Below are 13,212 nucleotides of genomic sequence, written 5' to 3'. Positions count from 1 at the left end.
GTGTTGAGAAATGATCTAGAGAAAATATGGCGACTCCAAAAAAGTGTTTCAGGCACCCTTTAAGCTTCAGCTCAGGAGTTGCCGTCAAAATACGTGGGAAAGGAGAGATAGCTTTTCTCGACAACTACTGCACCAAACTTGATGATGTGTGTTGGAGGTAAAAGAAATACAATCTAATGGATGTTGGTAGTGAATTTTTTATTTAGGCCACCAATCTCATAACAAAAATTGATGAAGATTACAAATTTTCAGAAAACAAAACCATGAAGTTTACAATTCAGCAATGAAAATGTCCTCAAAGTTCTGTAAAATGCATCGAATAGGACATCTAAAGCAGACAAAATTGATGTATTAAACAAGGCTTTCAACCGTGCGGTTAATTACTGGCACCCTGTCAACGTTTAACAGCCGAGCTCTGTCCAGTGAGGCTAGCATAGCAGGACTCATTGAGGAACTATCAGCCATTCTTTGGGGTATCCTCGGCCTTAGAGAGATTAGAAAAACCAGTGAGGCTTATACATTGATGAATAACGGCCAAGTCCTCTGCTATAGAGGTCATCCCAGAAAACAAGCAATACGTGGTGGGATTCCTAATCCATAAGGACATAGCGGGCAACATTGACGAATTCTACAGCAATAATGAGAGGGAAGCAGTCATCTTCATCAACAGCCTATTTATATCCACTGCAGGACGAAGGCCTCTTCCTGTGATCTGCAATTACCCCTGTCCTGCGCCAACCGATTCCAACTGGCACCAGCAAATTTCCTAATTTCATCACACCACCTAGTCTTCTGCCGCCCTCTACGGCCCTTCCGTTCTCTTGGTACCCATTCTGTCACCCTAATGGTCCAACGGTTATCTGATATGCGCATTATATGACCTGCCCAGCGCCATTCTTTTCTCTTGATGTCTGTTAGAATATCGTCTGTACCCGTTATCCAAACTGCTCTCTTTCTTTCTATTAAAAGTTATGCCTAGCATTCTTCGTTCCATCGCTCTTTGTGTGGTCCTTAACTTGTTCTCAAACTTCTTTGTCAGTCTCCAGGTCTCTGTCCCATATGTCAGCACTGGTAAAATGCCCTTATTGTATACTTTCCTTTTCAATGATAATGGGGGTAGCTGCGGTCATAATCAAACTTAACAAGAGGTATAGATTAAAGGTAGTACAAGCCTACACTCCAACATCAAGTCACGATAATGAAGACGTATATCAGTTTTATGAAGATGTTCAATTAGCGATGAGAAAAGTGCAAACTCAATATACTGTAGTAATGGGCGACTTCAATGCAAAAGTGGAGGAAAAAGCAGGCTGGTGAACAAGCAATTGGCAAGTACGGCATAGATTCTAGGAACGCTACAGCAGATATCCTAGTAGAAATCGCAGAAAGCTTCGAATAACCAACACCTTTTTCAGCAAGCGTAGCAACAGCCCTAATGGAGAAACAAGAAGTGAAATTGACTTCATACTTTCTGCTGATCGCAGCATAGTGCAGGATGTAGAAGTGAAAGGCAGGGTAAAGTGCAGTTATCATAGGCTAGTAAGGGCTAGGATTCAATCCATTTGAAGAGAGAAAGAGTAAAATTGGTCAAGAAGAAACAGGTCAACCACGAGGCAGTTAGGGTAAAAGCATACAAATTCAGGCTGGTACTTGCAAACAAATATGCAGCCTTAGGACAGAGAGATGAAGATGACATAGAGGTAATGAATAAAACTATAACTAGGCTGGCTATTGAGGCAGCAATTGAAATGGGAGGCAAGGCACCAAGGCGATCAGTAGGCAAGCGCTCCGAAGTAACAGAGGACCTAATAAAGGAACGACAAAGAATGAAAGTGTCCAACTCAAGAGATAAGATAGAATTCGAGGAACTGTCAAAACTGACCAAAAAGGTGAAAATAACTGCTATTCGAAACTATAATGTGAGAAAGACTGAAGAAGCCACAAAAAATGGATGCAGCCTGAAATCAGTAAGAAAGAAACTTGGCATAGGACAAAGCAAGATGTATGCACTAAAATATAAGCAGGGTAAATATCATCAGCAATCTCAAAGGTATAGTAAAAGCAGCGCAGGAATTCTATAAGGTCACGTACAGTACCCAGAGGAGACAGGATACCTCCACTCAAACAGTAATGAACAGGATTTTGAAACTCGTCCTATAACTAGCAATGAGGTCAGAAGAGCCTCGCAAGACATGAAACGAGGAAGCGCGGCAGAGGAAGATGGAATAACAGTCAATTTAATCAAAGAGGGAGGAGACAATGCTTGGAAAACTGGCAGCTCTACGTATTTACAAAGTGTCTATTGACTGCAAGGGTCCCAGAAAACTGGACTATATTATACTAATCATTATACTAATTATACAAACATTATACTAATCAACAAAAAGGGAGACGTTAAGGAATTCAAAAATTATGCGCCCATGAGCTTACTCCCAGTATTACATAAAATATTCACCAAAATAATCTCCAATAAAGTAAGGGCAACACTGGACTTTAGTCAACCAAGGGAACAGGCTGGCTTCAGGAAGGGGTACTCTACAATGGATCACACCCACGTCATCATTCGGGTAATCGAGAAACCTGCAGAGTACAATAAGCCTCTCTGTATTGTTATCATAGATTACGAAAAAGCATTTGTTTCAGTAGAGATACCAGCAGTCATAGCGGCATTACGTAATCAAGGAGTATAGACCGCTTCCGTAAATACCTTGGAAAATATCTTGAGAGATTCCATAGCTACATTAATTCTACACAAGTAGGAAGGTACCTATAAAGAAAGGGGTCAGAAAGGGAAACAATCTCTCCACTGCGTGCTTGGAAAAAGCATTCAAGCCATTAAACTGGGAAGGCTTAAGATTAAGGATTGAAGGCGAATATCTCAGCAACCTTCGGTTTGTCGATGACGTTCTATTCAGCAACATAGCAGACGAGTTATAACAAATGATTGAGAACCTTAACAGAGAGAATGTAAAAGTGTGGTTGAAGATTAATAAGCAGAAAACAAAGATAATGCTGAATAGATTGGCAAGGGAACAAGAGTTAAGGATCGCAAGTCAGCCTCTAGAGTCCGTGAAGGAGTACGTTCACCTAGGTCAACTAATCACAGGGAACCCTGACCATGAGAAGGAAATTCATAGAATAATAAAGATGGGTTGAATTGCATACGGAAAGCATTGTCAGCTCCTCACTGGGAGCTTACCATTATAATTGAAAAGGATGGTGCACAATCTGTGCATTTTACTGGTGCTGACATATGAGGCAGAGACTTGGAGATTGACAAAGAAGCTTGAGAATTTGTTGAGGACTGCGCAAAGAGCGATGGAACGAAGTATGCTAGGCATCACATTAAGAGACAGAAAAAGAGCAGTTTGGATCAGAGAGCAAATGGGGATAGTCGACATTGTAATGCACATTAAGAGAAAAAAATGGAGCTAGGCAGGTCATGCAAAGTGTTAGATAACCGCTGGACCATTAGGGTTACAGAATGGGTACCAAGAGAAGGGAAACGCAGTCAAATATGGTAAAAGGCTAGGTGGAGCGATGAAATTAGGAAATTCGCAGGCGCTAGTTGGAATCGGTTGGCACAGGAATGGGGTAATTGCAGATTGCAGGGAGAGGCCTTCAACCCACAGTGGACATAAAATAGGGTGATGATGATGACATTTGCAAGGTCCCCGAAAACAATGTGACAATTTCACAAAAGATATAAATTGATAAAACTAATTTGTACACTTTGTATTATTATCATATACAGCTTACAGAACTACAATACCAATTCTAGATGCAGAGCTACAAATTTATAAACATATTGCTTCAATTTTTTGTTTCAAGCTGAACAATCTTTGTAAATTCCTGTTATAACATTCAGGCCTTAACCAAAAATCTGCTTCCAGCAATCGCCAGAATTCAATCTAATCTCTCAGATGTAACAAATTTCCTTATAATCAGTCCACTGGTTATCTCAGAAAAGCATTACTGCGTTTTACATGCGTTTATAGGCGGCATCGGAGTGGGGCCCGAGCGAAAGCGTCCGCTTAGGAGCATGTGGAGACACTTGTGCTACCTGATGCTGTTGAACACTACGTAACATGCTGCACGTATGTAGATTTTTAACTGAGACTAGTTCAAAGAGATTGTTGACCTACCCTAGAGTATCATGGTGCTGTGCTCTTCTAAGCCTGTTAAAGTGATGAGGACGTGGAGCAGAGGGTGAAACTATATGGACACTCATCTGGATGAAGGCACTGGTGTGTCTTCAGGGCATTCCGCAACGAGAATCTCTGAAGGCTGAGTGGGCATTGAACAGGCTTCCCGCTTCATGTGGTTTTGGAGGCTGGACTTGAATGAGAACCTCTTAGAGCATGAAGGGCACTGATATGGCTTCTCGCCTGTGTGGGTGCGCAAGTGCACATTGAGGTTGTTCTTTTGTGAGAAGCTCCGAGTGCATGAAGGACACTGATATGGCTTCAAGCCTGTGTGGGTGTACAAGTGGGATATCAGTTGGCTCTTTAACACGAATCTCCGAGAGCATGAAGGGCACTTAAATGGCTTCTCGCCTGTGTGGGTGCGCAGGTGCTGTTTGAGGGAGTTCTTTCGTGAGTAGCTCCGAGAGCATGAAGGACACTGATATGGCTTCTCGCCTGTGTGGCTGCGCATGTGAACAATTAAGCGGCTTTTGTGAAAAAAGCCCCGAGAGCATGAAGTGCACTGATATGGCTTCAAGCCTGTGTGGGTGTACAAGTGGGCTTCCAGTTGGCCCTTTACCAAGAATCTCTGAGGGCATGAAGGGCACTTAAATGCATCCTCGCGTGTGTGGATGGGCAGGTGCCTATTGAGGGCGCTCTTTCGTGAATAGCTCCGAGAGCATGAAGGACACTGATATGGCTTCTCGCCTGTGTGGCTGCGCATGTGAACAATTAAGCGGCTTTTCAGAAAAAAGCCCAGAGAGCATGAAGCGCACTGATATGGCTTCTCGCCTGTGTGGGTGTACAGGTGGGCTTCCAGTTGGCCCTTTACCAAGAATCTCTGAGAGCATGAAGGACACTGATATGGCTTCTCGCCTGTGTGTACGCGCAGGTGCTGATTGAGGGAGCACTTTCGTGTGAAGCGCTGAGAGCATGAAGGACACTGATATGGCTTCTCACCAGTGTGGGAGCGCAGGTGATTCTCTAATTTGGATCTGTAGACGAAGCCCTTAGAACAGAAAGAGCACTGATATGGCTTCTCGCCGGTGAGGTTGTTGATCACATGGGCTTGCAGGTGACCCTTGCTTGAGAAGCTCTGAGAAAATGAAGGACACTCAAACGGCTTCTCGGCAGTATGGACACTGGCATGTGCTTCCAGAAGAAATAGTTCATTAGCCTCATAGTCACACAGGTGACATCGGTGGAGGCATCCTTGCCTTGAGTTGTCACGTTTGGCAGTGGATGGAGAAATACAGGGCCTCGACGCTGCACAAATAAAACAAAAGCGCTTAAGAGTTATTATGAAATGCGAAAAAAGAACACAGATGCTAAATTTAATAACAAGCCGCATTTTTTTTATTTGAGATATTCTGGGTGATCTTAAGTAGGATGAAACAAAAATCTTCTAATGGCCCTTTTTAATTTACTCAATATTTTTGCACTTGAATGCTTCATGTCGCCGTTTGTGAAGTTCGCTTACAAGAAGTATATTTTCAGAAGGCTAAAAAATCGCAAATGGGAGAATGTGGAGTGTTTAACTACTCTCTTGGATTCCTACGACTCTTAGAGAAGAATAAAAATGCTAGGATCAAGCTAGCTCCTTTATCCTTAATGAGCACTTGAGGCCTGGAGGCCTAATTTGGCACTTGCAAAAGTTGTTGCGATTCTCTGGCACAAAAAATTTGTCTCGTATGAGACTTCATCAGCGGATTTCCACTTGATCACACACTGAACTTTGGCAATGTTTTCATAAGTTGAGATTGCAAGGAGCTGGCTAGGAAATAACATATTTTTCCCCATATAACCCACAAACACGTACAAGCCGTATCCTCTTTCAGAACAGCGCAGAAGGAAAAAAATAATGTGTGTATATAACGTATGGAAATAACTGCATACAACCCTCAGATGTTTACAATAACAGCATCCGTTTGGAGATAAATGACTTGTCCACGTAGTATCTTCAGCCAGTGACTCTGCTTTGCTGTTCTCAGAGACTGGAGCCGGGCCATTAAGCATGGCTTATTGAGACCCAAGTTATACTTTGCCAGTGCCATGTGCACTATTCACTAACTGCTAAACGCTAAATGGCGACCCATGTAGAGGAAGAAAATGAAAATGAAAGTGCCGGAGGGGAGAAGCGAGCTTCCACACAGAGGTGGGAAAAACTGTGGGGCTCCTCAGGAGATAACAAAAGTGTGGGTAGTCAAGAAATTTGCCCGGAAGTGTGGCTTTATGGCAGCGCACATTGCACTGCCATGGACCCGCACATCAAATCGAAATCCCAATAATTCATATGCTGATCCTGTCCTCACAGTAAAATTTTTCCGGGAACCGACAAGGAATAGTGCAAACCAACCGCTCCCTTTGCAAAGTGCAATGCATTTTAACGTACTAACAGGTGAAGGTATTGTAGTGTTTGCGCAGGGAGGCACCGAGCACCGTCGGTGGCTCCAAAGGAACGACATCCACACTAGTTTCATACCCTTCGCCCAACTTATATATATATATATATATATATATATATATATATATATATATACATATATATATATGTATACGACGATCGATCCAGAATTAAGGTTTCCATGAATTTTATAAATAGACAACATTTGCTATTCGCATAGAAATTTACATCATTGGAAAAATGAAACTTTGCTCTATTTTCATACATAATCGCCATCTCTTTCTAGGCATTTTTGTAAAAGGTGCTCCAATTTCTGTATCCTAGTGTCGTAGGACTCCGCCGCCAACCTGTTGAGGAAGCGTTTCACCTCTTCTTTGGCTTCATAGTTGCAACAGAAGCGTTGGCCATTCAAATGTTCCTTTAACTTGGGGAACAAGTGATAATCGCTAGGCGCAAGGTCTGGACTGTACAGTGAGTGGGGCAAGACAGTTCACCCAAAGTTTGTCAAAACTACGTGGGTTTGATTGGAGAAGTGAAGTCGGGCGTTGTCGTGAAAAAGCATTACACCGGCTGCCAGTCGTCCTCGCTGGCAGTTCTGGATAGCTCGCCCGAGTTTCATTAGTGTTGCACAATAACTGTTCTGAGTTGACTGTTGCCCCACGTTCGATGAAATCCATCAGCAGTATCCCGCTACGGTCCCAAGAAACACTGGCCATGACTTTGCCAGCAAAAGGAGATCGGTTGAACTTCTTTGCGACAGACGACTCTGGGTGACGCCACTGTATGAATTTTTATTTCGTTTCAGGAGTTAAATGAAACACCCACATTTCGTCTCCCGTAACAATGGAGTAACTACCCTTCCTTATCTTCTTTACAGTTTTGAAGAAACTGGCGTGCACAATCGGGGCATTTCTTCTTGTCGTCTGATGTCAATAGCCATGGTACCCATCGAGCACAACACTTGTGATACCCCAATTTTTCAGTCAAAGGCCTTTCCACTTTACCGCAAGAACTCCCATTAATCTGAGCAACAAGTTCACAGACGGTGATCCTTCTGTTTTGAAGCACTTCGCATTGGGCCATCCGAAACTGACGGTCTTCCACTACGTTCTTCATCGTGGACTTCCTTTCGACCGGCACTCAACTTCTTGCACCACTTTCGGACGTGTTGAATTGCCATACACTTGTCACCATACACCTCTGATAACTGACGATGAATATCCACAGGTGGAGTCCCTGTGGCATGCAAAAAGCGAATTTCGAAACGAATTTAACACTTGGCAGAAATCAACAATGGAAACCTCCATATCGCACGGCTGCTCAGCCAAGAATGAGCCACCAGCGAAGCGTGGCCGGGGGGAATCAACAGTGGGGGAACAGCTGCGCGCAGCAGTATTGCCAGACTTCACCTTGCGCGTTAAATATGCAACAGGTATAACAAAACATAACCTAAACAGTTGGATAAAAGCAAGGCAGGCAACTGTAAGCAGTGATGGAAGTGGCACTTGGTCTTTTTGAACAGCTTCCAGCAGAAAAAAATCGCAGTTTGGAGCAGAAATAGATGCTTTTAGAGCAACAAAAGAATGCTTTTGAGCAGCAACTTACTACTCCAGTGCAAGGAAGACACACTGTGTAAGTTAGTACTTTCTGAAACATTGCATACAACACGTGTTATGCTAAGATGCCAGTATTTTTTCTCCAACTTGCTCTTCCATTTTTTTTTATACAAGACGATGAAGATAAGTGCTAACTTAATCCTATTTCACAGTTAGATCTGTATTCAAACGAAGAGTTAATCTCCCCATCAAGCCACGCATCATAATTGGGTGGCTGTACCATATCGACACTATATATCCCTACCATTGAAATTACTAGCTGAGCAAGTTGGTAGATGATCAGAAGCATGACTTAGCAGTGAAAATACAGATGGAACAGAAACAATCATGTTATTTTAACTGCCTTCGCAGGAATAGATTCAACAGCATCTGTGTTGCGTGATTTGTACACCCGTGGCTACCTCCGTCTCCCATTATCGTATTTTTTTTTTCTATGTCGAAGCTGCCTAGTCATAATAAAATGTGCCTCAGAGTTCCACAGAGTTCCACAGTGCCATATTGGAGTAGAGAAACATGCCAAGAGACGAGCTCCTGCAACTCTAGTCAAGCATCTCACGGGAAGGACAAGGACGCAGCTGCCTATGAACACCAAGCTTCTAGAGCTTGAGACAGTGCCACCCCAGCAAGTGACTGCAAGACTTAAGGAGACACGCCACTGCAAACAGACATACTACAACTGAGGTGCAAGAGACCTGGAGAGTCTGCACCCTGGGTCTGTGCGACAAGTGAACAGGTGCGGTCACAGAAAACCGCACACCCAGTTCCTACATTGCGGCAAATGAACATGATGAAGAGCTTTGTTGCAACAGAGAGCATCCCCGCTCCCACAGGCACACATCAACAGCAGCAATGATGTTACAGCAGACAGGACCCCAACCCCGGGCACGAAGGTGAAGCTCAAGAGAGTGCTGAAAGCCACGTGCTGCCGAAAGTCACGATGCTACATGGAGTGCGGCTAAAGCCTTAGTTACAAAATAGTAATTTTTTTTCACTAAACAAAGGTAGATGTAGCCAGCAACATCGTCATACACATCACCAGTATAACTAGTGCCACATCCCTCCTCAATTAGTTATAATCAAAGCGCACCTGTAAAACGTCTGTTTCTTAGTGGCCAAAATGTGCAGTTGCGTGTGAAGCAGGGTCCACAGGATAGGCAACGCAAAAAGAAGTACAAACAGAGTACAAGTAGAAGCAGATGAGTGATTTCATAATGTGCCACCGTGCTGTATATCTGCCTCTACTACTAACAGGTACAAGGCTCAAGGTGTGACCCGACCAAGCACACACTACAGTGTTGAGCTTGGCCCAAAGGCCATGATGCTACGTGGTTGAACACAGCGAGGCGGTGTCCTGCAGCGTAACTGGTGCCACCTAATCCCCTTTGTTGCTGCAAGAGAACCGCAGACAACTTCACCAGGTATGCAAGAGCCACCGCAGCATTTTGTTGCAGTCCGAGGACCACAGTCTTCCAGCACAACAGGTTCAGGAACTGCCCAGGGACAGTCCTCTATGGACAGTGATCGAGTAGTGTGGACATTTAGTGGCCAACGTGTTCTTTCCCCAGATCACCTACACCTTTGTTTCCTGGCCTCACCTCTCTCCTCTGGTGTTCCAAGAGGGGAGATGTAGAGGATGCCACTGTTCTCTATGCGAAAATTTCGTGGCTCCCTCTGGATTTTGGTTGACTGTATATGTTCTGGCCTTAGAATAATTGGTACTTGTTCATTTGGAATTGAGCGTGTCAGGCCTCTGTCTTTCTGTGTGGTCACAACAAGTGGTATGGGCCTACAAGCCTACACCGGTCATATTCACACATAAAAGATGTGAGGAACATTGTGGAAACATAGCATCACGCATAGCACCATCAAAAGAAGTAGCACTAAATAGCAGCTTAGCAATGTAGCTGGAATAAGTCTAAGAAAATTTCTTGGACTTCAAGACAGCCAAACTTTAGAGCGCAATTGAGCGTGAGTAGAACTATCAGTGGTTGGGCCACATTACTTAATATTCACCTTCATTGTTTACATATGGGTTACTGAACACGTGCCCTTTGCATTACGGCGAGCAGTTGCTGAAGCAAGTCTTCGATTCTCTAGCCACAAAAATCCGAGATAAACAGGGTAACAGTATGAAATGCAAGGCAAGAAACAGTACATGGAAACGCTACATAGAGTGCCATTGAAATTTGCAAGAGCTCACCTACTCATGCATTATCTGCAACAGCAAGCACCACGAAGAAGGAAAATTTTTTTTAATGATCGATGCGTAAAACCAAGTGGCAACAACAGCAAGAAGCGTAAGAACCAGTTTAAACCTTTGCACCGTGAGAGAAGAAAGGCCAAGCTGAAAGCCCAAATGCACCCCATTCACAATGGCAGATTCAACAAAGAGCAACAGCACTCAATAAAAGATAAAAGCTGCACACAACCAATCTACCAACCACAAACGCACTGCAAGGGACAAGGAAACAAGCTGCTCTAAAATTGCACCCAAGTGTCCCAACGTGCGTGGTCTGACTTTAAAGGGACTGACAATCAATTTTCATTGCACCCTTTTTTTATTTTACTGCAATGGAAAGCTTATCAGTCAAAGTCTGTAATCATGAAGTGCTAACATAGAAAAAGCCATGCACCAACTTTTATCAAAATTTTTCAATCTGCGGTAAGCATGTAGTTCACTGGAAGCATGTTGAAAACAGTGAAAGGTGAGCATACGCGCGAGTATACACCGGCAATAGTGGGAAGCAGACAACAAATGTGGCCGCAGCCATAGGAAAGTACGATTATGTTTATCAAGTCTATATTCCTGTGATTCACGTTTTGCAAATTATTAAATTATTTGTGCAATAACAGCTACATGTTTTCGCAGTTTCCTGTCCAACGTGCCACAGTCTTAAGGCAGCCGTGTCACTGAAATGGCTGAGTGGATGTAGAGGTAATTCTTAAGAGTGGAAATTGCAAAAAGAAAAAGAAAGCCTCACAGGTTTTATTATGTGTAGGTATGTTGTTGCGCCATATAGGACTAATTTCTCAGATTGAATACAATAAAATTGGAATATTGCCCGAAGCGAAACAAATGTAGAATATGTTTCAAATAGTTTTCAAAAGATGAACAGGTATTACGAAATATACCTTACAAAGAGATTAAAGATGCCAATGATCAAGTGATCCTGAGTAAGTCTTACTGCGATTTCTGACTGGTGCGACACCTGGGAAATGAAACTTATTGAAGAAAAAACGGTTTTTATGCGCATTACCTACAAAAAACACCCTCTAGCATATCAATACACTATTAATCAATCCGCGGTCTCTGAAACAGACTCCTTTAAATATTTGGGTGTAACCATCAACAATCGTCTAACCTGGTCGCAACATGATAATGTTTGTGCGTCTGCTCGACGTAAACTCGGCCTACTGAGACACAAGCTGAAACATTCTCCTCAGTCCGTGAAACAATTGGCATTCGACACACTAGTAAGGTTTCGAATAGAATATGCTTGCATCGTCTAGAACCCATTCATGAAAAAAATTTTTTAAAAACTAGAAAACAAACAGGCTTGCCGTCCGCTACATATATACTTCTTATGGACGTTACGACTCCCCCTCTCAATTGATTAATGAAAATAATATTGCCACCCTAGAATCCCGAAGAAAAGTAGCACGCCTAATGTTGCTTTTCCACCTTTGGAAAAGGGAACTACAAATTTGTCATTCACCCTGTCTCCAGCCGCTACCAGCTAGAGGTACCAGAAATTATCACCCCGACAAGATAACCCCTATTTTCGCGAGTACAAATTGCTTTAAATATTCCTTTTTTCCTAGAACAATCAATGACTGGAACTCTCTGCCGGCCGATGTATTCCTGTCCAATAACATATTACATGCCATTCAAAAACTGCATTTCAAATAAATGTGTGACCGCATGAGTAGTTTCATGCATGTTAGCATGAAAAAAAAAAAAAAAAACTGCGTAAAAACTGTGTAATCTGGTACTGTAAATATTTCTCTCCTTTCAATTCAATCCCTTGCATTGTATACTTGTAGAATGTGTTTTTTATGGATTTATATCATCCTTCAATGTATCTCATATTTCATATGCACTTCTTTTCTTTGAACGTATTTATTTGCATTACTGTATGAACGAATTCCCTCCTGCCTGGGTCAGAAGTTGGCCTGCAGTATTCTGTAAATAAAGAAATAAAAATAAAAAAGAAACAATGTGCACGTCTTGGTGTTCATAACATTGGCAAGTTCTTTTAGTTCCATCGCACATTATGAAGCACTGTTTATTAAAAGCACAAATGGAGCAGAAGCAATGAATGAGGAAATCACTCGTATACAAAAGGCTCTTCAGAGAGTGCAAATGGTCTCTGTATAGCCAGGAAAGTCTAGCTGCCCGAGTGTATCCAGCCTCTACTACGCACGCTCTCAGGTGTTATGCATATACTATGCCTACGGCGGTGGCATTTATCACGCCTTTGCTTCCATTTGAGGTTTATTTCTGTACAGGTAATCTTTTTAAGTGTTTGAAGGCTATTAGGATATATTTGCAATTACAAAGTGCCTACTATAAAGCATCAACTATTTGCACACCCTTAATGTAAACAGTTAAGCCTTGTATTTGTTATCTTAAAAGCATGTCCTGTGCACAATTTTGTTGGTGAGGAAATTCCTGATGAGAGACCAGCGCAACTGGAATTCACAAAGAACCTTTTCAAATTTCAAAAAAAAGGATTGGCCCAATTTCTTGCCTTCTGAGCACAAACATATTATACAGTGCAGGTTTATAAGCCCAAATCAAAATGTCAAGTTGATACAAATATTTCTACAAATATATGTCATACTAGTACTTAAGAAATGCTGGTACATTAGTTGCAATTAAATGTATGAATGAATTTGGCATGGTGGACTTGACATTCGACCCAAACTTAAATTACTTATTTATGTTACGTATAACAGCTTCTTTCTATGCTAATAATGAACTTCGAAATGTCGTCCCTCAACTTCT

General features: G+C 42.5%; 1 protein-coding gene across 1 annotated transcript in view; it reads right to left on the bottom strand.

Annotated features, from left to right (window-relative positions):
- Positions 1-2,291: 2,291 nt before the first annotated feature.
- Positions 2,292-13,212, bottom strand: part of LOC142589957 (uncharacterized) — a 69,365-nt gene continuing 58,444 nt past the window's right edge. The window contains exon 5 of the mRNA XM_075701694.1: positions 2,292-5,450. Within this exon, the coding sequence (XP_075557809.1) occupies positions 4,228-5,450 (1,223 nt within the window). The 3' untranslated portion in view covers positions 2,292-4,227. The remainder of the gene's footprint in view (positions 5,451-13,212) is intronic.

The sequence above is a fragment of the Dermacentor variabilis genome, chromosome 8 (genome assembly GCF_050947875.1).
Source record: "Dermacentor variabilis isolate Ectoservices chromosome 8, ASM5094787v1, whole genome shotgun sequence".
Classification (NCBI taxonomy): domain Eukaryota; kingdom Metazoa; phylum Arthropoda; class Arachnida; order Ixodida; family Ixodidae; genus Dermacentor; species Dermacentor variabilis.
The sequence above is the reverse complement of the archived record's forward strand: the minus strand, read 5'-3'. Positions and strand labels throughout refer to the sequence as shown.